The sequence below is a fragment of the Eublepharis macularius genome, chromosome 1 (assembly GCF_028583425.1).
Source record: "Eublepharis macularius isolate TG4126 chromosome 1, MPM_Emac_v1.0, whole genome shotgun sequence".
Taxonomy (NCBI): domain Eukaryota; kingdom Metazoa; phylum Chordata; class Lepidosauria; order Squamata; family Eublepharidae; genus Eublepharis; species Eublepharis macularius.
Genome location: NC_072790.1, coordinates 143,318,916 through 143,344,872, shown reverse-complemented (window position 1 = coordinate 143,344,872; position 25,957 = coordinate 143,318,916). Strand labels below are relative to the sequence as shown.

Sequence of the window (25,957 nt, the reverse complement as noted above, 5' to 3'; positions counted from 1 at the left end):
TTTGCTGATACATGTTATTCATATGAGTAATGATAGCAAATATTGAGGGATCGGAATGACCTGACCGTTTTATAGATGTCACTATCTCAGCGCAAATTCTGCAAATGCTACAATTTTTAGGTGATTTCCAGTGCCAGGAATGACTCTGAGGAATCTCATTGGTGAGTTTGAATGGGATGATGTAGGCCAAAATCATATATAAACGAGCAGAAAAACCATGGATTCTAAGAAGCTAGGAGGAGAGAAAGTAAGGAATACCTCCTTGCTATCTCTCTCCTTTCCCTTTCAGATTGGCAAAGCACTCTCCCATTCTTTCCATCAACGAGAATCTCCGGGACATCTCCAGGATTGGTAAGATAATTCACTATGCCTTATTCTTGTTGCATTGTTAATTAAGCTATTGTATTGCTAAGACCATGCTGTACCATGATACTCAAAGTCTATGTAACCTATGCAAAATGATTTGAATAAAACTTACTGAAATTCATGTCCAGGCCTGTGTTGTATCCTTGCTCTCTCTTCATTTGGGGAAAATCCACTCCGTTGAAGATATGTTAAAGTCCCCCCCCCTTTCGCATAGTAAACTGTTGGCTAAAGGCAAAGCTAACAGTGTGTATGATATTAGATCTACTCATGTGTGTGTGCACATGTGCCATCAAGTCAAAATAAACCTACGGCAATCACAGCAAGGGACTTTCAAGGCAAGTATAAAGCAGAGGTGGTTTGCCAGTGCCTTCCTCTGCAGAGTCTTCCTTGGCAGTGGTTGCTCATTCAAGTACTGTCCCTGCTTAGCTTCTGAGATTTGACGAGATCAGGTATACTAAGTCACCTTCCTACACAGATCCACTCAAAGAAACTGTGTCAATCTTAATTTTGATGCTGCATTTTGATGAAGAAAAAAATAGACATTCAAATGTGTGGTGTGGAGACTCTAACAAAGAATATCTGGCATTGTTTTGGAGATTTCCACAAAGGTTGATCAAATACAGTAATAGGTTTAAGAAACTGAACTCTGTGAAATGATGAAATTTCATAAGAGTCAGAGTTTAGAGCAAAGCAAAGTTCACATTGCACTTAGATCACACTTAAGCCCAGGAAATATTTTAAAGAGCTTTTAGATGGTACATGAAAAACAGCTGTGCCCCTTACGTATCTGGAAATCTGGAGATAGTAACAAAAAACATCCAGGTTGATTTCAAATACAATTCCCTGTTTTTGAAACATGATATTGCACTCAGCTTACATGGTGTACTATTTTTCTGGAACAATGAATCATGCATGTTACTTGATTTGTATTAAACACAAGAATTGTTTAACAGAACTGGGTTGCTCCCAAAATACTGATTCAAGGAGCTAATAATTATAAGTTTATTATTAGTCACTATGGATAATTTGCAGAATACATTTCGAGCAGTTCCAGTCATCTGCAGGTGAATAAACACAACGTATGAATCAGGAAATCATAGTAGTGTGAACTCATTCTAATATTTGCAATCTGGGGGTATTCCTGAGCCTGCAGTTTCACTGGGAAATGCAAGCTTGCAGCCATAGCTAGAAGTTTATTCTACCAAAACTGTTTAGTAAAAAATCTTATGACTTTTTTCACAGATTTTTCACAGATTCACATTTATATGCCAAAAAAAAACCCTTCAAGGAAATACAGTCCAATAATAATGTGAGAAAGCAAGCCCAAACAGTAAACTACAAAAACTGTTATCAGAAATCACGAACACAAAAATTACTGTGCCTGAATGAATGTTTAATCTGAAAATGATGCTTCATAATGATGCTTTGCATGTTCTCCAAGCCGTCAATCCACATACCACACTAGGGGTGCCATTCCCCCACCCAGGGCAAGGGATCCCCTGCTTCCATCCTGCCCTCCCCAGGCCCACTTATTGGCCGCTGGGCCAAAACGTGCCCCGCAGCAGGCTCGTTTCAAGCCAAATCATGGCCCGCAGCAGCCAATCCAGCTGACAGGAGTGCTCCCAGCTGCCCTTTGACCCCCATGTGATGACGTCACTTCCCAGAAGTAACATCATCGCACAAGCTGGGAGCATGCATGTGTGCTGCATGCATGTGCAAAACCAGGACCCAGGCAGCAGCGAGGTAGGTGCCACGTTCCTAATCTCCCACCAGGGGAGTCAAGGGACCTGGCAATCCTGTTCCACACTAACATTTTGACAGGCATAAGGGCCTTTGGTTATGGACTGTGATTTTTCCTGCCACCTCCCTCCTTCTGTAGGCCAAAATGTCCCCTAAATCCTATTCTTAGATTTCAGGTTGCTGGGGGCTGCTGAGGAAAAGGGTTTGGGTTGCCAATGCCTGGGTGGTGGCTGGAGATCAGTTCCTGGAGAAAATGGTTGCTTTGGACAGTGGACTCTATGGTGTAATACCCTGCTGAGGTTCCTTCCCTTCCCAAATCCCACCCTCTTCAGGCTCCACTCCCCAAATCTCCAGGAATTTCCCAACCTGGAGCTGGCAACCCTAAAAGGGGGCTGTCATTTATCCTGATGAAACATTAGTCTGGATCCAACCCTAATGTACTTCATCAAGATGGCAGTCAATACACTGCTTGCCTTATTTACATAGCCTTTAATTACATCCAAGTGTTGTCTCTTTTGATAAATATTGTATGCCTTTCTTGTCCAAATTATTTCTCAATGTGGGGCACTCAGTTCTTAGAGAATGTAAAAAGAAAGGTTTTTTTTGAAAAAGGCATTTTGGAAACAAAGGACTCTTTACCTTTTGTAAAATTGGAATATATCGATGTAAGTAATTGGATTGGAACAGCTCCTTTCTAATGGGATTGCTGACATTTATTTTTCTTGCTTATTTCCACCTGCAGCATAAAGGCTGTAGAAATAAAAGTGCTGGCTATTACACAAAGTAGCCTCACAACAGTCACTCTTTTTTTACGTTGTTGTCTGGCTCTCCTGAACAAAGGGTAAAAGCTGTTTTTTGTTTTTTTTTTAAAGCTGAGTTGGCTCTCTGGGACTTTTTGTGTTTGGCATGCCTCTCCAATGTGCCATCATTTGCAGTGGGCTCTTTTTATTTTCCTTTTCACAATCTGGAATACTTTAAATTAGCTTTGTAGTGATCAGTTCAGATATCATTTGCTCATGATCAGGTTACAGAAGCAATTGTACTTCCCTGGCATGTGTTCAATCAGCCAGCCAGGAGCTGGGTGGAATGGACTTTTCCCAGGCTGCTCCCAAATGTCCCCTTCTTTGTATTGTCGAAGGCTTTCACGGCCGGAGAACAATGGTTGTTGTGGGTTTTCCGGGCTGTATTGCCGTGGTCTTGGCATTGTAGTTCCTGACGTTTCGCCAGCAGCTGTGGCTGGCATCTTCAGAGGTGTAGCACCAAAAGCACCTCTTTTGGTGGTACACCTCTGAAGATGCCAGCCACAGCTGCTGGCGAAACGTCAGGAACTACAATGCCAAGACCATGGCAATAGAGCCCGGAAAACCCACAACAACCATCGTCACCTTCTCTGTTGGGTTTTACTTGTTTTGTTTCTTTTCTGCTACCTTTCCTATGCATTTCTCTGCCTTAACAAGCTACAGGTCTGATCAGGTCTATCTGATGCTTGGTTTTGTATCACCTGATTGGGCCACATTCCCCCAAAGCACATCTTCTAAGACTCTTACTCAACAGGATTTGCTTCCAGAAAGGTGCTTTGAAGACTGCAGTGTATATCACTGGTATTTCAGGATCCAGTAAGAGTTGGTGTGATTGTTTATTGTAGCTCTATTACTGTAGGAAGTTTTGAGTAAACTCTTAGTGCAATCAATTGAGGACATAGGACTCCACTATTGTTTTCTGTGGATCTTATAACCTTATCTGTCAGTCATCTTCCAGGTGTTAATGGAGCCAGAAGTTTTAGAATACCTGAATGAATGTGGTGCCCTTTCTCTGGTTCTCTGACTTTAAAAAAATTAGGAAGAAATCTGCTATGAGGTTGTTTTTTCTCCTTGCCTCCCTCATTCATATCCTTAGGTTACTACACTTGTTCAAAGACTGCAGTTTGCCAGATTTGGTGGTGGACAATCAAGAATGGGACACGTATGCTTTCAAGCCCCACATGGCTAGTAGATCATGTTGTTCTTGCACTCCCTCCAGTGGCTGATTCAGGCAAAAATGTCAGGACTGCATACATGACCCACATGCCCTTCCAAACACTGTGATATGTACTTAAAGGCCGTTTAGAAATTCTGCCTCCAGATGAGTTCTTGACAAATTAAACCTCCCAAATCAGTCATCCAAAGAGAAGTGATTAAAAGAGATATCATGCAAAATAGTATTTTAAGCCATTATATGTTACATAAACTCTTCATTATACCTATAGAGTATGCATTACAAAAATGTACAATTATATATATATATTACAATATGTAACTCCAACTCTAATGTGATATTTATTGTAGAAGAAGACACACAGAGGCCCAGATACAGGGATAGTCACATACAATAGGTTGTTTTGTAGATTACCATTAATGCCTTGGCAATAATGCACAATGACTCCAGATAACTGGTAGGATGCCCATGTCTTTCTACATCATGGAGTGGATGAGGAAGCACATCTTTTGCACATTGTGCTATACTGAAAATTGCATGAGTCGGTTATTTTATCTCAGTCCAATCATCAACAAAAATTTAGTGGATATCTATCATGTGAGGTTGAAAACATGACACGAGTCTGGTTGGGAAGCATAAGAACAAGCCCACTTTGCTGTGCACATGGATTTCAATGCAGTGAGGAAATGCACAGACACCATCTGCATAACTGCAGGAAAAAAATATAGCCAAGAACACAAAAAGGATTCCAAGTTTAGCAGATGTAGAGCTGGATCCATGCTACCTTTCCTCTACATGGATGTGCACCCTTCTCTAAGAAGTTACTATTTTATTCTGTTCTAATTTTTTCCTTGTCTTACTAGCATCTGTTTCAGGAAGAATTTGTAGTTTTGTGATATGCTTGTAGCACTCTTTGTTTACTTTATTAGGCCACCACCGCTATTTGTAATAAACATTATTTTTTTCCCAATGGGATTTATTCTTATTCAAGTATTTAAAATGGCTGTGTATGTGAATCAAAGTTCTTGATCATTTTTAACCTACAGTCCTCAAATAACCTGTCAAGGTATCCACAGGATCTCTCTGAAGCTCATGTGAAGACTATGTCTCAATCTTTTTAAAAATTGCTGTGAATCACCCACTTTAGGATTCAATGATAAAGGCCTAAACTGTTCTTATTACACATTGCTGAAGCATCTTCTTTAATTTTAAGATCTGAATTAGGTAGAAGTTAATTTTCCATACAGATATTAATTATACTTTCGGGGTTAGGTTTCTAGGGGGGAAACTGCAAAAAAGACTGTACTGCAACCAAAGGTTTTCTTAGTTATATTGATACTACTTACCCACTATTTCCATACTAAGAGGTACAGCCATGAGTATTTACTGTTACGTAACCTGCCTACCTACCCCCCCTCCTAACTTTCTCTTGCGTCCTCAGTAAACTCTCTTTTCCTAAATTATAGGATGTTGTGTCAGTGTACAACTTGGTCACTTGATCTTCTGAAAACTCCCTCTTAAAGTTAGACATTGCCATCTGTTTCAAAGAGTTTTTTATTGCTGCAGGTAAAAAGAAACACTGCAAGTTAAGTGAAAAGATTAAGAATGTGTGAATAAGTTGAGATAAGAGACCACTGATCCAAGCCAAACTTGTTTGCTGAATGCTCTTGCTGGTTTTAGATTATCAAGCACTTTTGCTCTTCCTGTCCTTGGATACAACTGGAAGTAGAAAAAAAAAACAAATACTGAAAATGGTTGCCTTTGTGGTAATTCTGGTCTGGCCTAAATACTGGGAACATGAGCACATTCAGGAGCATGCCAGATCCTAGGGCGATTTCCATCTGGATTTCCAAACCAATGTGATTCAGATAAAGTTTAAGTAAATATCTAACCTTCAAACTGAACCTGTCCTCCAAGCCAAGTTCCAGCCAAACAATAAATAACATCAGGCTTTGCCTCCTTTGGAGTACACTAAATATAATCTCAGATATTAACTCTAGAAATACATAATTATTTAGCAAAACCCTCCCAAAAAACCCCACTACTACCAACTCTACCATATCATCATCCACCTGCCAGCAGCAGCACTGTAACCTCATATTAACCTCATATTAACATAGTCAGGTTTGAAGCCAACTTGTATTTATTTTCACCAAGGGAATAGCATATGTTGAACCAGTCTTGTGAATGGTTCAGCTCATGTTCAAACTATAAGGCAACACAACTTGAAGAACTTTTCAGTTATTGGTTGCTGAATCATTTACCAGCTCAATTCAGCTTGTGGAAATCCACTGAAAATGAAAATTGGATGTATGAAACAGGGCCAAGCCTGGAAGGCAAACCAAAGGATTATCCATACTATAGAGGTACACACTAAAAAGGTACATCCTTCAACAAATTATTTCAGAAGTTTTGTTGTGGCAAGAAAGCAACATAATCAATTAAGCAACTTTGCTGATGGGATAAGCAGATAACTACCCAGTTCAGAATGTGGACTAGAAGTCTTCCCGATTACATGGAAGTACTGCAGTGTAGTAGAATCTTTCAAGAAGAGAATTTTCTTAAAAGAAAAGACAGGTGGATATCACAAAACAGCCTTTTGAAATGCAGCATATATTGTACTTCATAACAATCTCTTGTTCCCAACTTCAAGGTTGCTGCATCTAGTATCTAAAATACTTCCATTAATAGCAGAGAAGGGGGAGTTTTTTTAGAGACACTATCTGTTTTCAGTTTTAAAATGCTTTGGATAAACTTCACATTCAACTTTTCCTATCATATGTATACATACTATACACAGTATGGTGTGTAGGTATAACCATTTAGCTCTAGTGGCTTCTTTAATAGCAACCCTGCTGCTATTTTCAAGCATCATGGAAGTTTATTTTAGAAAAGCCATGTTGAAAATGTTTCATTTTCAGGGTTGATGTGTGCCCTTGGTCACATCACTGCCCATTCTCTCTTAGCAACTTTCATGCTGGGATCTGGAGCCACTTAGAGCTTTATTGATGGCCTTGGTTTGAATCACAATTAAAGTAACTTTTCCAAATGTTTGGGTTTGCAGGCGCCATCCAAATGTGTCCCTAAACTTGGAAGGCTTTGATTGTGTTTTGTTTCCCTCTATTCAACTACCTTAGTGGTTCATCTTAACTGGTATGTGTTGTGGAACCCATCCAGGGCATTAAAAGCACACAAAGTATTTGCTGGGAAAAGGATTAAAAAGTTCCCCAAATATTCAACATCTGCCAGAAACAAAATTTAACAGAAAGAGGTGTTCACTTAATTTCTTCAGCTGCAAAAAAGAACTTTCCCTTTATCTTGGGCTTGCCAATCAATATGAGAGGAAACTAGAACAAAAGGCAGACATAAACAGCACTTTGGGGGCCCCTAAAATACCCAGGGCAAAAAGGGCAAATTATATACTGCTTTAGAGACGAAGAGGAACAAGGCTAGAATACTGAGGCATACAAGCAACACCAGCCCATGACATTTTGGCACCCGAGGAACACCACTGCAATAAAAAAATTAAATAACCAACATTTGCTACCTTTATTAAAGTATAAAATATACTACATGCAGTAACTGTCTCACTCTGCCAGTTTAATGGATGTCCCTGCATGCAGAATAATTAGCCTGGAATTAGGCAGTGTCACCTTCTTCAAATGATTCCAGCTTAGGGAATTGGATGGAGTATTTTAGCACATCCAATACAGTAGAATGTAAAGGATGAATTGTTCAGACTATAATGGATCCCCTAATACTCAAAGCTTCCTACAGGACTGACTTCCCCCAACAGAGCATAGGAGTGTGTGTGCAAGGTCAAGTTACCAGGGTTCTTCCAGGATATGCCACACTGAAGGAAGCAGCCACTGAGTAGAGTTCCCAGGTGTCTGCCAGTGATGGACAAACTCACAGGGGTGTGCTTCCTTGCCTGCCAATCCGCCAGCAATCAGTGGGAGGTGGCAAGCCCCCTGGAAGTCACCTGCCACCAGCAGGCATCCCAGGAACATGTGCAGTATGCTTGTTCCCAGGTGGCGTGATGATGTCATTTCCAAAAGTGATGTCATCACACAGGCCATGCAAGTGTTCCCGTGCTTGCTTTGGGGCCGATTTTGGCCCCAAATCAGCCCTACGCAGAACATCAGAGTGTTTAAATGGTTGGAATGATGAAATCACTTCTGGAAGTGACATCATCTCACTTGTGCTGGGAGCATGCACACACACTATGCATACACAAAAAGGCATGCCCAAATGGCACAAGGTAAGTGCCAGGTTCCTCCCCTCCTGCCGGGAGGGGAGAAGGACCTGGCAACCCTACCACTGAGACCTGTGTGTAGACCAGTTGTTTCAAAACATGAGATGAACCATGCTGAAACACCTGGAGGAAGGCACAGAGATGGGATCCTGATTGCCTTCCTCACTGCATCACACAGCACATGATTGGATGGAGTGCCCCTGAAAGAGGACCTTCACTTATCCTCAACTAGAGGTGTGCAAAACAAGACAAATGAGCTGAAAATACCCAGAAATCGGTGGTTCAGCTCTTTAAAACAGTTACCAGAATGGTGAAATAAATTCAGGAAACAAAGCTGTAAAGACTCCACCACACAAAATTCTCTGTGTTTTAGTTCATTAACAACTCCCTACACTGAAAAGTTTGTGTGTTTTGGTTTGATTCTTACCGTGGAGCAGTAGCTCCAGCAGGCAGACACTATGCCAGCAGCAGCGGATGGCAACATCTGTAACTGTTTTCCTTAACAGCAACCAACTAATCAGATCCCAAGGGGAGAGACTGAGCCAGATGAGTAGAGGTGGGGGCAGAGAGTGGGAGCCGGGGATCTCCCACTCCTACCAGGGGAATGGTATACCTAAACACAACCACTAAAGACTTCTAATGTGCCTGGGGCCTACAGGTAAAACTGAGGACACACAAGAACCAGAAGAATCAATGCACAACCACTCCACTGAGAGAGAGACTGAGAGATTTAAGGGAGGAGTGCAGTAGCACCTTTAAGACTACTCAACTTTATTGTAGCATAAGCTTTTGAGAAGCACAGTTCTCTTTGTCAGATGTGTCCGGGGTCCACAGCCCAGCCCCCGGACTTACCTGGAGAAGAGGAAGGGAGACCCTCAAGAGATAGATGCCCCACTGCCCCAACAGCCAGACAAGTCCAGAACCTGCCAGCCACAGAGGGAAGGGAAGAGACACCCAAGCCTCAGAGGGTTAAAAGGAGCAGGTGGAAGCCAGCTAGTCCCACTCTCTGCTGGAAGGCTAGAAGCCCTAGAAGGGAGAGTAAGGACAGCCAAGAGGGGGCCAGGGCTGGGGGAGAAGGCCCCAGAGATAGTGCCAGCCAGCCAGACAGCAACCTTACTGGCAGAGAAAGAAAGGCAGCAGAAACAGCCCAGGGCCACGCCCCAGCCTGCAGACAGGGAGGAAGGGAATAATAGGGACCAGCTGGAAGCTCTGAGCAGGGGAGGCTTGGCAGCCAGCCAAGAGAGCACAGCTGTAGCTGCCCAGGAACCTGAAGCTCGGAGCAAAGGAGGCTTGGCAGCCAGCCAAGAGAGCCCAGCTGTAACTGCCCAAAGCAGCCAGACAAGCTACCCCAGGTGCAGCTGCTTGAGGCAGCCAAGATCAGAGCTAGAGGGCAAATGAGGGGTGTGGCTGGCAGGTGAAGCCAGGAATAAGGGAAAGGATATAAGGGAAGTCCACCCACAAGGTGTGGTAGGTTGTGTAGGAGGAGTGGGCGAGTGGAGCAGGAGTTGTTGGAGGTTGGATGGAGTGAATGAGTGAGTGAGGAAAGAAGGCAGCAAAGGTGATGAAGAAGGAAGGTGGACACAGGGGCGGGGCTAGGTTGAGCGGACTTGCTGGTGGCTTGAGAGGGTGCATGGGTGATGTATTCCTCCACTCCTGCCACAAAGCAGGATCCTGCATAATCCCTAGCGGCACCCTGATGATGAAGCCAGGTGCCCTGGTGCCCGATGCAGCAGCGCCCGGGGGGAAACCTGACAAGATGCATCTGACAAAGAGAACTGTGGTTCTTCAAAGCTTATGCTACAATAAAGTTGGTTAGTCTTAAAGGTGCTACTGGACTCTCTGCTATTTTGCAACTATAGACTAACACGGCTAACTCCTCTGGTTAAATGGGAGGAAGGTGGTTGCCTCCATTTTCTTGGACCCTGAGAACAACAGCCTGGAATGTGGTTGGTGTCTCCTGTAAGTGCAGACTCTTTACATTTTCCGTACAATTCTATTGACTTTTTATAAAGAAAATGGAATATTATATGGAATCAGGAAGTATATTTAGAAAAGAGACTGACTCACTTGGAGGGTTAGTGATAGGGAAGGGCCACACCTCTGTGCTCCGTGGCCAGTTTAAGAACCACACTTATGCTGCACTTATTCTATAACTTGATGCACCACATATTATTTTCTTCTCTATGGAGAGCCCTAGACTCAGTCAGTCAGGCCCTTTTATCTCATTATCACACATGCTTTAAAACAGCTTCAGGATTGAATAAATTAGCAGGAATAAATTCTATCAATTCTAAAAGAGCTTCAGGATCAATGATTTGGGCTCAATAGATGCAAAGCTCCAGGAAGCACATTTGCCAAGAGCCATTTCTAAACTTTCAGCTACAACCAGCCATCACAGTAATGAAGACTGATGGTGTGCACAAATTTGAGGACAACCATAGAAGAAGCCTTTTCACCCATTAGTTAAAATTAACATCCTACAGAAACCCATAAGATTTTCCTGTTTTCTTAATCCAAAATTCATCATTTTAAACAATACTTTGGAATTTATAGGAAAATATAGGCCCAGATCACACCCGTGGGAGTGTGGCTCTGTCCAGGGGTGCACCCCTGAGAGGCTCATGTCTCCCCCACCAGCCAGGTAAATGGGGGCAGGGGGTTGAAGGTTGAAATGGGGGATCCCCAACCCCCAGTGGAGAATTGGCAACCCTAATCAGCTCCTCTCAAGGGGAGACTCCTCCCCACCCATCAGCTTTGCAAACTTTGGGAAGTGGGAATGTGCAGACTTTAATCATAAGTTGCCTTTCTAAAGATACTTCCCTGGGAGTAAGCACTATTAAATAACATAGGACTTATATCTGAATAGACCATTTAGGATTGCTTCCCCCCTCCCCGGCCGAGCCATTTCCATGCCCTACCCTTTCAGAAACAATCCTGCCTGCCCACAGCAAAAGGAAAACTTATGAGGTAAACACAGGTATGGGGGGCGGGGGTGGATTCAGACAGTCATGCTGCCTGCCTGCTTGGACTTGGGTGATGGAGACTGGTGGAAATTAATGCAAGAACACTTTTGCATCATGAGGGCAAAACTGCAACGCACAAATAAACATGGCAGCAACAGAAAACAGCAGGATGCAATGGTAATAATTTATTGGCTCTATAGAAAAAGTGGGCGGGATGAACATAAAGCAGGATTTTTTAAAATGTCACTTCCATCCTATCTTTTTACCAGCCAGTTTCCCACTATAGTGTGTGTCCACTGCCATACACCTTCTTCAGGGTCTGTTGTTGTCCATGTGTGTAGTGTAACTAAGGAAAAACTTTGTGGATCAATGGTTTAGTGGGAGTACTATGTTCTGTGCAATTTTGGTGCCATTAAGTGCAAAAATAGTTGCCTCAAGGAGCCTGGTAGCCCTTATTGTGAAGAACGGGACCAAAACTAATTTAAAAACCCAGATTAGATTTGAGCCGGCAACACTATCTGGAGAAAAACAATAATGGTACATAGATCCTCCTGAAATCTCAGATCCAAAACTGAAATGGAATTTTTTTCAGTATACATGCCTATTGTCCAAATCATTTTAGGAAACAAATGCACTTCACGGCACCCAAAATCATTATTAAGGTTGCTTTTTAATGGAAAGAAGAAACAACAGGAACTAAGTGAAATAATAAACTGTGAAGTGGTACATAAGACTAAATATTTGGGAACAGAGCTGACAGCTAAAAATATTGATTTATTTAAGAATAACTATGAAAAGCTCTGGACACAAATTGAAAGAGATATGATAAAATGGAATAAACTAAACTTGTCGTGGTTAGGTTGGATTGCCACAGTTAAAATGAACGTGTTGCCTAGAATGATGTTCCTAATGCAAACAATACCAATTGTAAAAGACAAAAAACAATTTGAAAAATGACAGAAGAAGATATCGGAATTTGTGAGGGCAGGAAAAAAACCAAGAGTAAAGATGAAAGTTCTTTGTGATGCTAAGGAAAGAGGTGGAATGCAGTTACCTGATTTTTGACTTTACCATGAAGCAATATGTTTAGTCTGGCTAAAAGAATGGGTGTCTTTAACCAATCACAAACTACTAACTTTGGAAGGTTATAATAAACTATTTGGATGGCATGCATATATGTGGTACGATAAGTATAAAATGGACGCAATGTTTCAGCACCACTATTTGAGAAGAAATTTATTGTTGACTTGGCTAAAGTACAAAAAATTTATAGACCAGAAGAAACCACTTTGGATTATACCAGCTGAGGTGATCAACCCAAACTTAGAATATAAAGGAAAAGAATGGCTTACTCTTAAAGACTTAACAGAAGTAACAGATAATGAGTTGAACCTTAAACCAAATGAGGAGTTGCCATTCAAATATGGTTGGTTGCAATATAGACAAATCAAAGACTTATTTGACTCAGACCAAAGAAAAACAGGCCTTAGAACCAAGAATTCAGAGTTAGAAGAATTACTGTTGGGAGATAATAGTAAAATAATTTCTAAAATGTACAAATTGTTATTGAAGTGGTTTACAGAAGATGAAACAGTCAAGGTGCAAATGGTAAAGTGGCTATAAATTGTAATAATGAAATAACGATGGAAGCATGGGAACAATTATGGAAAAATACTTTAAGAATATCAACATGTACCAGTATTAGAGAGAATGGCTATAAAATGTTATATAGATGGTACTTAACACCGAAAAAATTAGCCATAGCCAACAAACAGCTATCTAATAAGTGTTGGAAATGTAAGGAGCATGAAGGTTCTCTATTTCATATGTGGTGGACTTGTCGTAAGACTAGAGACTTTTGGATCAAAATATGTACCGAGATGTCTTTGATACTTCGTTATAATGCTGCAAAAAATCCAGAAATGTTGTTATTATCATTGCATTTGGAAGATGTTAATAGAAATGATAAGATATTGTTATATTATATGATATCAACAGCTAGAATAATATATGCTCAGTACGGGAAGAGAGAAGAAATACCTGAAATTGAAGAATGGACAAGGAAATTGTTGTACATGGCTGAAATGGACAAACTAACAAGAAATTTGAAGGAGCAAGATCCAGAAGCATCTTTGGATGACTGGAAAAAGTTGAAAAAATACATGGAAAAGAAATGGGATGTTAAGGGACAATTATGGTCTTTCGAGGGGTTTTAAAGAAATTAAGTAAGATAATGGCCGATTCCAGATGACTAACCTTAAGGCGCTTCATGCCGCCCTCTTCCGGATCGCGACAGGGAAAATGCGAAATATCGCGTTTCCTCGCGCAAGTTTTGCACAACGACGCACAAAACTCGCGCGAGGAAACGCGATATTCCGCATTTTCCCCGTCGCGATCCGGAAGAGGGCGGCATGAAGCGCCTTAAGGTTAGTCATCTGGAATCGGCCAAGATATAATTAAGATCTTTACTAATAATAAGAAAAGAACAACTTTAGTATAGAAATAAGGTTTATTAATAATGGGGGGTTGGAGTGCTGTTGGAAGTCATTATTGAAAAGGGGGAGGGGAGAGGGGGAAATATACACAGGGGAACTGAAATGGAATGTATTAGTATTTGAAATTGATTAAATATTGACCCATCCAATAAAAATCTATTTTTTTTAAAAAAAGGAAATATTTCCTGAAGTATTTTTTTCCAGACAGAGAATTTCTTTGCATTTATTAATGAAAACACACTGGCTTTCAACATAGTTCCTACAACCTACACTTCCAATTAATTGCAGCATTATCAAACTATGCACAAAATAGCTTCTGTATATGGATTCCTTTACTCGTTTTTGAACAGTACATGGATGTGAATATTCAGATAGAAGGCATTCAGCAATGTGGATATAGGGAACACTCTTCCATCTGCACTGATTTAAGGATGTATATCCCTAACCACTGTTTCAAGCTTTGCATGCACTGTTGTGTGTTGACACATGGGCTGGAGCCCAAGAGTGTATATTTCATGTCCATTGGTATACCGTATCATGACTGCAATGGACATGTGACCACTCCAGTCACCTTCAGAGGCCCTGCTTCAGGTGTCCTCCTTCTGAGGACAGACAGGCGACAACCAATGAAAGGCCCCTAGAACTCCCTCACCAGGGAGATTCACCTGTCTCCCTCAATTATTGCCTTTTGCCAGTGGGTGAAGCCTTTTATGTTTTGTTTGGCATTCCCTTGAAAACTCTTATTAGCCCGACTTCCTGTCTGTGTATTTTTATGTGTGCATATTATGTTTTAATTATTTTAAATATTTTATGTATATATTTGTATTTTAAAACCTTTTAAATGTCTGAAATGTTTTGATTTTTTAATTTTTTTTAGTTTGCCATTTGTGGACCTTGACTTAGTAGAGTTTCTAGATTCTGCCTGGCAGCCAGCAGGAGGTGAGGTTGATGGAAACTTACTGGGGGGACATGTGCATGATTGTTGTCTCTGGCTGATGATGTGATAGTGTCATGCTGGGGCCAATTCTGTAGCTATGTTTTTAGCCAAGTATTAAAGAATTGGCCCCCAGAGTGACACTGCCACTACCAGATTGCACCAGAAGTACTGTCATCAGCTGGCGACAATGGTTGCATGCACACACGTCCCATTTTGCCAGCCTGTCTCCTCCCAAGCAGAGGCAGGAGATTGTCCACCATAAATGGGCTCCTGGGAAAGGTGCCATAGAAATGTTTTAAATAAATAAACAACTAGATGATGAGAACTATTTGGCCTCAAGGTTTCAGCCCCAGGCTCACAGTCTCTCTTCTTCTCCCTCCTTATGTGTGCTCCATCTTTCCCTGAGTTCCTAACTCAGGCAAACCAATTTGTGATTTCCAAGTCTAGGTTGGAGGGAACTGCATCTATAAGGGTCTGAATGTTCTCTTTAATAGCCTGCAATGCAATTTATTAACAAAAGACTTCTATTGTGTAATATATTCACAATCTTTATATCATTTGATTTCACAGCAAGCCGATGGTATATGATCACTATTTCCCCCTTCTTATTTACACTTCTATAAAACAAGGGTATGGTCCATATCCTCAGAAAAAAATGTCTTTTCCCCTCACTAGCAATATCACCAGCTGCTGCCCCACAAAATAAATGGATCAATTACAGCTAGGGAATACACAGCTAATTATAAAATACTTTAGAACCTTTGGTAAAGAAAGAAGTTAGGAGCTGTATTACTATCATGGTACAGCTAAAGTTCCCTTTCCATCAACTTCAATAAAATGTGCATGTTTTTGTAAAACCTAAACACATAACTTAGAAGTGAAATGTGTCTCTGGTATGGCTGCAAAAGCAAATGGATAACTCAAGGTTGAAAATCTGCTTGTGCTAAAATGTTGCTTTTACAAAAAACAAAACCAGAAACACTCTTCCCAAGGGCACTTTAAGCCAAGCTTTAAAGGTGGTGTAATGGCACTCTAAAGGCCAAAACTGACAAAATACACTTGACTTAATGTGATCTGTACTTGCAGAAGTCACACACTATAAAGTTCTTGAAGTAAATGGTTTCTCTTAAGGTTTTCACTTAGTAGCTTTTAATCAGCAAATTGTTTCCAGGAAACTACTGGGGGAGGATTGGAGTGGGGGGGGGACAGGACCACTTCTGAAGAATTTAAAGTATGAGTAACCCAGCCATTCTCACTTTCATCCCCACCAAAATTAACAATGGGAGCCCATTTACTGATTTCAGAGGAATACTCCTTCACTGAAAAGCTAAAATAAATATGTTCCACTGTACTGTGGCCACAAACTTATAGATGTAGTAAAACTCCTCCTAGGAGTGCAGCTCCTCACACAAAACAGCTAAAAAGAAACAGCTTCATGGGGCCATCCGAGTAGCTATGAATTTGCTTGGATATGCCTTTCAGACACATTTTGTATTTCTGCAGATTGCATAAATTATGGTTTTCAAATAATACAAAATAACTAAGAGACCTGAGCTGAAATGCTGGTTGCAAGATTTTGCAGAGGAACGTGCTTGTATTGAATTTATATGCAAAACCCCTTGCAAGGATGCAATGACAAAGGTAATATTTCACTTTGCTTTTTTATCAAGTATTTATTTCTGTACTTCCTTGAAACTTCTGTCTCCTACCTAGGGATGCCAGTCTCCCGCCCCCCCCTGCTCCCCACACCCCGCTTTCCTGGCCAGCAGGGGGAGTGCACCTTCCATGTATGCTCCCCTGCGGTGCTGTGCGCTCATGTGTGCTGCAGCTGCCTGGATTGGTCCTATTTTGGCCCAAATCAGGCCCAGTTTGGGGCTGCTGCCGTTCGCAGGGTGCTCCTGCCCTCCACAGTGACCCAAAACGTGCCCATTTTGGCCCAGACCGGGCTTGTTTTGGGCCCTTTTTGGCATGGATCGGGCCCGTTTTGAGCCACTATGGAGCACAGGAGCACTCCTGCGCTCTGCATCGGCCTGAAATGGACCCGGTTTTGCCTGGATCAGGCCTGTTTCAAGCCACTGCAGAGCGCAGAAGCGCTCCCATGCTCCGCAGAGTCTCAAAATGGGCCCAATCCGCACCAAAACAGGCCTGAAATGAGCCTGGGCCAAAATGGGCATGTTTGGGGCCACTATGGAGGGCAGGAGCACTTCCACACTCCACAGCTGCCCCAATCTGGGCCTCTGCAGTGTGTGGGCGCACTCCTAGTGGCCACGTGATGACATCTCAGAAGTGACATCATCCCACTTGCAGGAGTGCGCGTGCACTTTGCGCGTGCACCCCCCACCCCCACAGGTAAGTGGAAGGCCCCAATCCCCCACCAGGAGGTTAAGGGGGCCTGGCAACCCTACCCCTGCCTCATCCCAAGCTTGAAGTAATTCAAAGAAATCCATTTTTACTCGGTGCTTAAAAATAAAAGCAAAGTATATTGTTCCATGCTAGGGTTGTGATTGGGGAAATTATTCCAGGAGATTTGAGGATACCAGGGAGTGCAGGGCTTGGGAAGGGAAGTGACCTCAACTAATATAATGCCATAGAGTTCATCCTCCAAAGCAGCCATTTTTCTCCTGGGCAACTGATCTCTGTAGTCTGGTAATTCTGAGAACTTCATGCTTCACCTGGAGGATAGCAACTTTATTCCTAGCAGATCCTATTAGCCAGCCGTACTGACCAAATACCTTCTCCTCAAGTAGCCCTTCCTAAAGACCACAGGATATAAAGTACTCAAACAAGCCTCCAGTAGCAGGCTGGTACATATATTTGGAACTACTACAGTCAATGAAGGCTTCATTTTATGCAATGAAGATATTCAGAAAAGGATCCTTGGTGAAAATCTTAAACAATTAAGACACTCAGAGTGGTGGAATGGCATGGAGTATCCTGGTCCCATCTGATCTTGGAAGCTAAGCTGGGTCAGTACTTGGATGGGGGGCTACCAAGGAAGATGAGTGTTGCTCTGCAGAGGAAGGCAATGACAAACCATCTATGCATCTCACTTCCCTTGAAAGCCCCTTGCTGGGGTCTCCATTAGGGTTGCCACGTCCCCTTTCTCTCTGGGTGGGAGACCTGGCACTCACCTTTGGGTCATCCTCACACTTCCCTTCTGGGAAGTGATATCATTGCACAGACCAAGTGACTCCCCAAGTAAGTGGGGGCAGCGGGTGGAGGGTGGGAGCAGGGGATCCTCCACTCCCTACGGGGACTGGCAACCCTCATCTCCAAACATTTGTTGCAACTTGACAGCACACACCAACACACAAGATACTCAGTCTTATGAATGATTTCCAAAATAATTGCTCAATAACACTTTATTCCCATAGCAAACAGAAATGCTGCTTCAGAACGGCATCCTAGATTTTTATTTATTTATTTAAATATCTCTATCCTACCTTGAACCAGTTTGATGTAGTGGTTAAGAGCAGAAGGACTCTAATCTGGAGAACTGGGGTTGATTCCCCACTCCTCTGCTTGAAGCCAGCTGGGTGACCTTGGGTCAATCACAGCTATCTCAGCCCCACCCACCTCACAGGGTGATTATCGTGAGGATAATAATAACACACTTTGTAAACCACTCTGAGAGTGGCATTAAGTTGTTCTCAAAGTATATGAATTGAATAATGTTGTTATTGTTGTTGTTGTTGTTGTTGTTGTTGTTGTTGTTATAACTGTAAAGTCTTCAGTAAAATGTTATAGAAGCCCAGTGGCACCATAAGGACTAACAATATTTATTCTGAAATGAAATCACACTGGAATAACTTTTTTTTTGTCTTTAAATGTTATTAGACTTCTGTTTCATTTTACTGCAATGTACAAGCCCTAACTGGTGATTTGGGAGATTAATCAACTAATATTTTGATGTGATTGTCTGATTATGTTCTTAATTCAACTAATGATTGGACTGGCTCAATTTTAATGCAAGGGCCAGTTTCAGCCAAAGATGGTTCCAAATGTACTAGAAGCAAATGGTGGTTTACCCCTACATGTCAGTTTTTGTTCTGTGCTCTCTAAGTGCTCAGTTTCAAGGAGAAGCAACTATGGCTTTAAGTTTAAATATCATTACAAAATATACTTAACAGAAAACATAGATTGTAAATCCAGTCCAAACCACAGTTCTTATTCTCTGTAACTGGGTGACCATAAACCATAGTCTGCCAATTCAGGTATTTCACAAAATCATTCAGTTTTCTTACTTGAGGTTTAACATGATGTCTGAATTGAACAAATGAATGGTCATAGAGCAATAATAAATTGAATTATTTTATACTGTTTTCACATCATAAAATGGTACTTACATTTAGGTTTGGTGTACACACACTTATTTACATTTAATTAGTTAAGTATCTAGCGGTGCATTCCTAAACAGAATTATACCTAAGAATTATACCAATGACAAGCATATATACCTGCTTCGGGTGCCAATCTACATTATTTAAATTATTTAATTGTTTCAAAATCCTTCATTGACTGATAGCTTTTCATTAAACTGATAGTTCATTTTTATTTTAAGCAGCAGACATAGTATTGGGTTCTGAGCAAGACTTTTCTGTGATCTTAAGTTTTTGTAGTTAAAACCAAACAAAAATTATTTTGATATATTTACTCACTGTCCCTAAATATTGTCCTTCATTAAAAATTAACCATCAAATTAATCCCCCCCCCCCCGGAGGAAGAGGAAGAGATTTCCCTATAAAATTCCATCCTGAGGTTGCTTTTGATACTCTGATATACTAATTCTAAGTAAGTCTGACAATTTATTTATTTATTTACAGGCAAGGGGACACAATCTCCATGTGTGAGATACTCTAAGTTATTCAAAGCCAGCTTACCAAATAGAGGGCAGGAGAGATTGCCAGCTGTAAAAGACAGTGTATTGGCAACCTCCAGAAAAGAGTTTTTTTCTTAGTCTTTAATGCCCTAGCCAGATGTTTTAATTTAAGGAACCGTGGGGGTTGTTTCAGCACTTCTGATCACCTCAGTCCAAATGTGTGGATGGACATGTGGATTGCCATCCCACATATTGGCAAGCACCAGAGCTGGCTATGCAGTCGGCATAGATGTTTTCCTACACTCAGCACCACATTGTCTCCAAGGGAAAACATCTTCTTTTCCCCGATGCTTCCAATTGTATGTTGCGACATGCAGTCAGTGCTTCCATCCAGACGCACCCTGGGGCTACAGGCTTGTGCCCAGTTTTGTACATTTAAGCCCCACTGAAATCCATGAGACTTCAAGCAAGTAGCTAAGAATCAGCAAACACATTGGTCTTTTGGCTTGCGTCCCTGTGGTGTTTTATACCTTGGCTGCAGCTTTTTTTCCTTCTGGGTAGCTGCCATTCCTCATCTCAGTAGTGGCTAGAGAGTCTGTCAGAGGTGCACAAGAATCTAGCAGAGAATTAGGGCAACCCACCACTCCTGTCTAACTACCAGAAGTCCAACTTCTCATTGGTAAATGCTACAAAAATGTGCAAAAGCCATCAGAGTGACATATTCTGTTAGTCAGTCTTTGGTCAAATGAACAGGTTTCCTATTATTAGCTGCAAAACATTCAGGGAAATTTCTCCTAACAACCGGGAAGGCCTGACTCTCATTTTGAGACAACTACTGTTGCATTACTGAGCTCTGTGTCACATACACATCACAATTAATCCAGAATTTTGAAGTGATTTAAGAGATAAACAAACTCAGGTAAATAGTTCAGGATTGTAATTTTCATCCCTACATAAGTCCAGGATCTTGACATGAAGTAAAAAGAAATGTGGGTTTATATGTGCCATAAGCATACCCCATAATGTTAATATCATTTCATTCCCACTGACATGGTTATCAGTGGCAAGTAAGAACTGCCTCCAGGTGACCAGACAGGAAAGTTTAATAAAATTGGTTCTGTATTCTCTTTCAGGCCCCAGATAATTAACTATGTGCATAGTTTGGGGGAAAAAAACTTGTGGGCTAATAACTTACTTACAAAGCTCTTTCAAGCAAACTTTTACTAGGATCTGGTTCTTACGTTATTCTGGCAGCATGGTTATTGCCAGAAAGCTAAATAACAAGACTGCCTAGTTCACAGTAAGGCATTTAGCTGAATAACTCATAATAAAGCCAAGCATCATTTTAGTGAGCCCAACACAAAAGTTGTAACATGATCCAGCTTGTCCCCACCCTACATGCACACAATAACATCCCATAAATTCAGTTTCATGAAAGCAAAACTCCTGTTGTGTTTCTGAAATGGCATAAATAGGCTACATCATGATAATGCCCTTGTGACCTTGGCTGGACCCAAATGGACTTTTGTAAAGTATAACCATTTTTCTACATAGTCCCATACATAGTCTTTATGTTTGTATGATGATGAAGGATCACTCATGTGATCTAATTGAAGAGAACTATTACCCTTTGCTTATCAGTTGATGTTTCTGATATATCAGTTGATTTGCCTGAATGCAGATTTTTAAAAAAACCTCACTACACTACTGAAGGAGCTCCTCCTCCTAGATTACCCACCCTGCCAGTTAAGACACTGTTTTGAACCTCTGCTGTCTGTGCCACCACCCTCAGAGGTGATGTGGATGGCAACCAGAGACAGTGGCGATGCCAATGGCAACCAGACAGTGGTGGTGCCTTGCCTTTGGCGTGGCCTTCACCATGAAGCTTGCTTGAAATTAGGGTTGCCAACCACTGGCTGGCACCTGAAAAGAGACTGGGGACTAGGAACATGGGGAGGATGCCATTACATCAATGGTATGACATCATTTCCAGGGCAAATCCAAAAGTGATGTGTTGTTTTAGTGGTGATGTCTCCCAGCAACCTGGCTTGATGCCCACAGGTGCCTCAAGCAGTGACAGGAGGAAATGGGAGGAAAGGAGGTTATGCCAGCATCACGGCAGCACACTTGCATCACTTCCAGTAAAATAAAACAGAAGTAACATGGTAGACACTCCAGCATTTTAAAACAACTCTATAATAAAACTGTAGAGTAGTTGTAAATGCTAGAGTATCTGAACATGTCACCTTCAGTTTTTACTGGAAGTGACATCAACATGCTGGTGTACTGCTAACATGCAGGTCCCACCTCCGATTTCTCTCAGGGGTTCCCATCTGCAGCCTGGCAACTCTATGCTCTAAGATTCAGCAGAAACTGTATAGTTTTGCCTCATGCTGTTGACACGATGATGATTTTTGCTTTATTTTTCTGCCACCAACCTACTGGCCAGTAGTGAGGCTGTGGGTGGGAGATCTCCCATTATAAATTCCTACCTGTAGTCTACCTGACTTTCCTTTAGCTGTTAAGTTAAAACATTGCTTTCTACCCACACTTTTAAATAAGAGGTTTTATCTAATAAATGTTTTATGAACTGCTTCTGGCCCACAGATCATTTTAGGCTGATAAACATGTATTTTATGCTGTTGTGCTATTTTATGTTTTGTTTTAATGGTGTCTCTCCTCTTAGTAGCTTGTTTCAATGGTATTGGCTTCTGTTTAGGGGCATATTTTAATGGCTTTGTTCTATTTTAATGGTTTCATTTTATTTCTTTACTTGTTACTGTCCTGAGCAGGTTTCTGGAAAGGAGACATATACAATTTCTAAATAAATAAATGAACTGGGATTCAATTTCTGGTACCTGCACAGTGTCGCAGGGTTGCCAATCTTCAGGTGGGACCTGGAGATCCCAGGATTACAAGTGATCTCCAGACAACAAAGATCAGTCCCCCTGGAGAAAATAGCTGCTTTGGGGGGCTGCTCTCTGGCATTACCCACTAAGATCATTCACCTCCCCAACCCCCTGTGTCCCCAACCCCCATATCTCCAGGAATTTCCCAACCCACCATTGGAAATCCTAATATTTGCTAGATGGATATGGTATAAACCATACCTAAAACACCATAAAAATGGTTTGAGGAAGTGCAGTGAATAGACTCAAGACTGTGATTCTAAGCATCCTTAGAAGTAAACACCACTGGTATCATAATCAGAGGCTGGGTGTTTCAGACTATAGTCCTTACTTAAATTGTAATCCTCTGATTATTTACTGAATTTGAATTCCATTGAAGGAACAAAGATGAAGTACAGTGACTGAAGCAGTCATAAACACATTGGTTGTGATCGAGAAAAAAAATAGGCATTAATTGTTTGTCACATCAAAATCAATGAGAAATTAAGCTTGCAGATATTAAAGTCCATTGCTTTCAAGAGAGTACACGTGGCCAGATTTCTCTGGATTGTGCCAACTCTATAAACGACAAACTCATCCCATGTAGGGAGTTTCTCTTTTCTGTTTCATGGGCAGGGGACTGGAGATCCTCGGTTTTTATTAGAACCATGCAGGAAGCCTCCACATCACTAGCCTTATCTTCCAAGGCCATTGAAATTAATGGGTTTGGAAGAGTGTAACTGTGTTTAGAGTTGTACTGTTATTGATTGAACATTGAACTTTATTTTCAGGTAACAATTCCAAATTTGTTACCAGGCTGCAATTTCAAACACACTTACTTGAGAGTAAACTACGTTAAAATCACTCAGTCTTTCTTCTATTCCAAGAAAACCTGTTTAGAATCAGTGTTTCAAACTCTTTTGGTCTGTGACTCATATTTTTGGTCCCTTTTCCAAAAAGCATTTCAAACACTAATCCCAACTGACTTCCAGCAAGCTGCAGGCTGCCAGTCACAAACCACTTAAACCACTGTAGTTGCATTTGAACTGGCTTGGTACAAGTGACTTCAATGGGCAAAGTTAGTTAGAAAATATAATCCTAAGAAGAATTACTCCAGTCTAAGTAACTCTGTTTAGGATTGCACTGTAGGTGAAGCTACATAACTGGAGCAATGTATCAGTGTCCAACAATCGTTGGAATACACGTATTCATTGAATAAATTGTATTGTTTCAGCTGTTCCACATGGCCTTTGGGATGCTCACAAAGTACATGCAAGTAATCAATCTAGTTAATGACATCTTTGATGTCACCCCAACTATCACTATAGACTCATCACAAGAGATGCAAGCATGCATTAAGACTGAAGAGGCATACACTCTATTAATGACACTCTTGACCCTGTGAACCAAAAAATGCTACAGCATATGCACTCACTTCTACCAATGGCCATCCAACACCGCCAATACATAATCATAAAACAACAACAACAAAACCGGTTTTCCAATATGAGCCAAACAAAACATGTCACGGGATTTCTGATAACAGAAGTATAAGCAGAATACACAGTTGTCTGTTCTGTGCCAAGAGGAGAGAGGTAGTATAGGGAGTAAAGAACTGAAAAGCCACAATGACATACATTGAAACATTTTATAATAGAATACTGAGGGACAGATACTTATTTTGCTTTTTTTTTAAAGCTGGCATTTCCTCCATTTATTGTGGGGATGCTTTCTGGGTATTTTGTAAACATGTGAAGTAGCATTGGGTATTACCTGAAGAAGCTTGTGTGAGTGGAAAGCTACCTAGTTCTGGGATATTTTTGTAATAAAGTTAATGATAATAATGGTAATGATGATAATAGTAATCTAAATAATAACAATGTTATCAACCTGTTCAGACTACACATCTTTGCTTGGTAAGGAAGGTTCACCACGCTCAGCAAGTGTCTTGGGAGTGGCGAGACAAAGCAGTAGCCCGGTTGCTTAGGGAAAAGGACAGCAGGCGAGCGCTTTGCTGCCACTGCGTGGTGACGGCGGGGAGGTCGAGGGAACCGAAAGGAACCAGCCTGCCTTACCGTGAGAGCGGAGACCTTCTGAGCCGGCACCAGGAGCACCACCTCCGACAGCAACAGCCACAGTGGGAGCAGCAGCAGCATCCTCGGGGCTGCCGGATCCGACCTTCAGGCTCGCCTCCCAGCTCGGGCTCCCTCTTCCTCCGCAAGTTCTTCCCTACGGGCGATGCCTCTTGGTGCACCTCCGTCCCTCTCTCCCTTCGGAATCGCGAGGGCAGCGGAGCCTTTGCTTTCCTTTTCCTGTGCTGGCTGAATGGCTCTCTCGCACCCACCCCCGGGCACGCCGGTGCCCCGCCAAGGCTTGTGCCCCAACTTGTGGCTTGCTCTGGCAGTTGTTCCTACTAGGGCTGGTCGGTACTTATTTATCCCTCTGGGAAGCTGCTCCGCTCGGCTCTGCAGATCCGGATCAGATACTGTCTGGTGGCTAAGAAGCTTGGTTTTTCCTCCCTCGGTGTATAGCTGTCATCTGATGCTTGTCCGGGGAGAGAGATCACAAAGAGAGCGAGAGAGAAAGGAAAGAAACTTTTTTAAAAAAACCCTTCTCCTTATTTCTCCCTTTCTTGTGCACCTCTCCAAGCAACAGCTTGACTAAACTGTGCAGGAGTTTGGGATGATTTTTGAAGGCGGCGGCCAGGGGAGCTGGGGAAGGTGCAGTACGAACCTCCCAAAATCTCAACACACACACACGCGCACACCCCTCTTTCTCAGCCCAGCCTCCAGTTTCTCCTCCCAGACCTGCAGATCCTCTGTGGATTGATTGATTAACCCCGTAGCTCTAAGGAGCGCACATATGCATCTCCCTGAAGTTTCCAGGCTGATCTTTTAATAATAAAAAGGAAGGGGAGGATAAGACAGTAATTTGTGGCCACCCTTCTAGGAGGTTTGCTTATAACTCTTTTCTGGAGTTCAACGTGTGTGATGCAAACCGGCAGTCGTGGGCTTGTTTATGGGTGCTGGGTGAGGTTTTGCAGATTGCCTCGCAAAGGGTGTAGAACGGTGGACGCCGGCCAGGCGTTGCTTCCTAGGCGTCGTTTGTCTTCCAGCTCCGGTGACATTTTGCTGGGTAACTCTAGTCTTAAGGATAAGCAAGAGGATTTGGAGCTTGTGTGTGTGTGCCCTGACGCTCAAAAGTATACTTTTCACAGGCAGCATTGTTGAAATATTTCAGCCTTGCTTGTCATTTCCCATGCATCTGGCTGGCTGACATAAAACCAAAGCCTTAGGGCAATTGGTCACCATTATATTTTAAAACGATTGTACCACAGGGGATGGGGGAGGGGGAGGATTTGTGGCTAAAGGTTTTTTTTATAATTAAACAGATATCAATCTACTTATTTATATACAACATTCATACCCTGCATTTCTCCACAAAGTGGACCTATAGTGGCTTACATCATTCTCTCCTACATTTTATCCTCACAACAACCCTGTGAAGTAGGTTAGGCTGA

General features: G+C 41.9%; 1 protein-coding gene across 2 annotated transcripts in view; it reads right to left on the bottom strand.

Moving 5' to 3' along the window:
• SMOC2 (SPARC related modular calcium binding 2) overlaps positions 1–25,122 on the bottom strand; it is a 234,841-nt gene extending 209,719 nt beyond the window's left edge. For both annotated transcript variants that reach the window (XM_054971059.1, XM_054971135.1), the window contains exon 1: positions 24,513–25,122. In XM_054971059.1, the coding sequence (XP_054827034.1) occupies positions 24,513–24,593 (81 nt within the window). In that variant the 5' untranslated portion in view covers positions 24,594–25,122. The remainder of the gene's footprint in view (positions 1–24,512) is intronic.
• Positions 25,123–25,957: the final 835 nt, after the last annotated feature.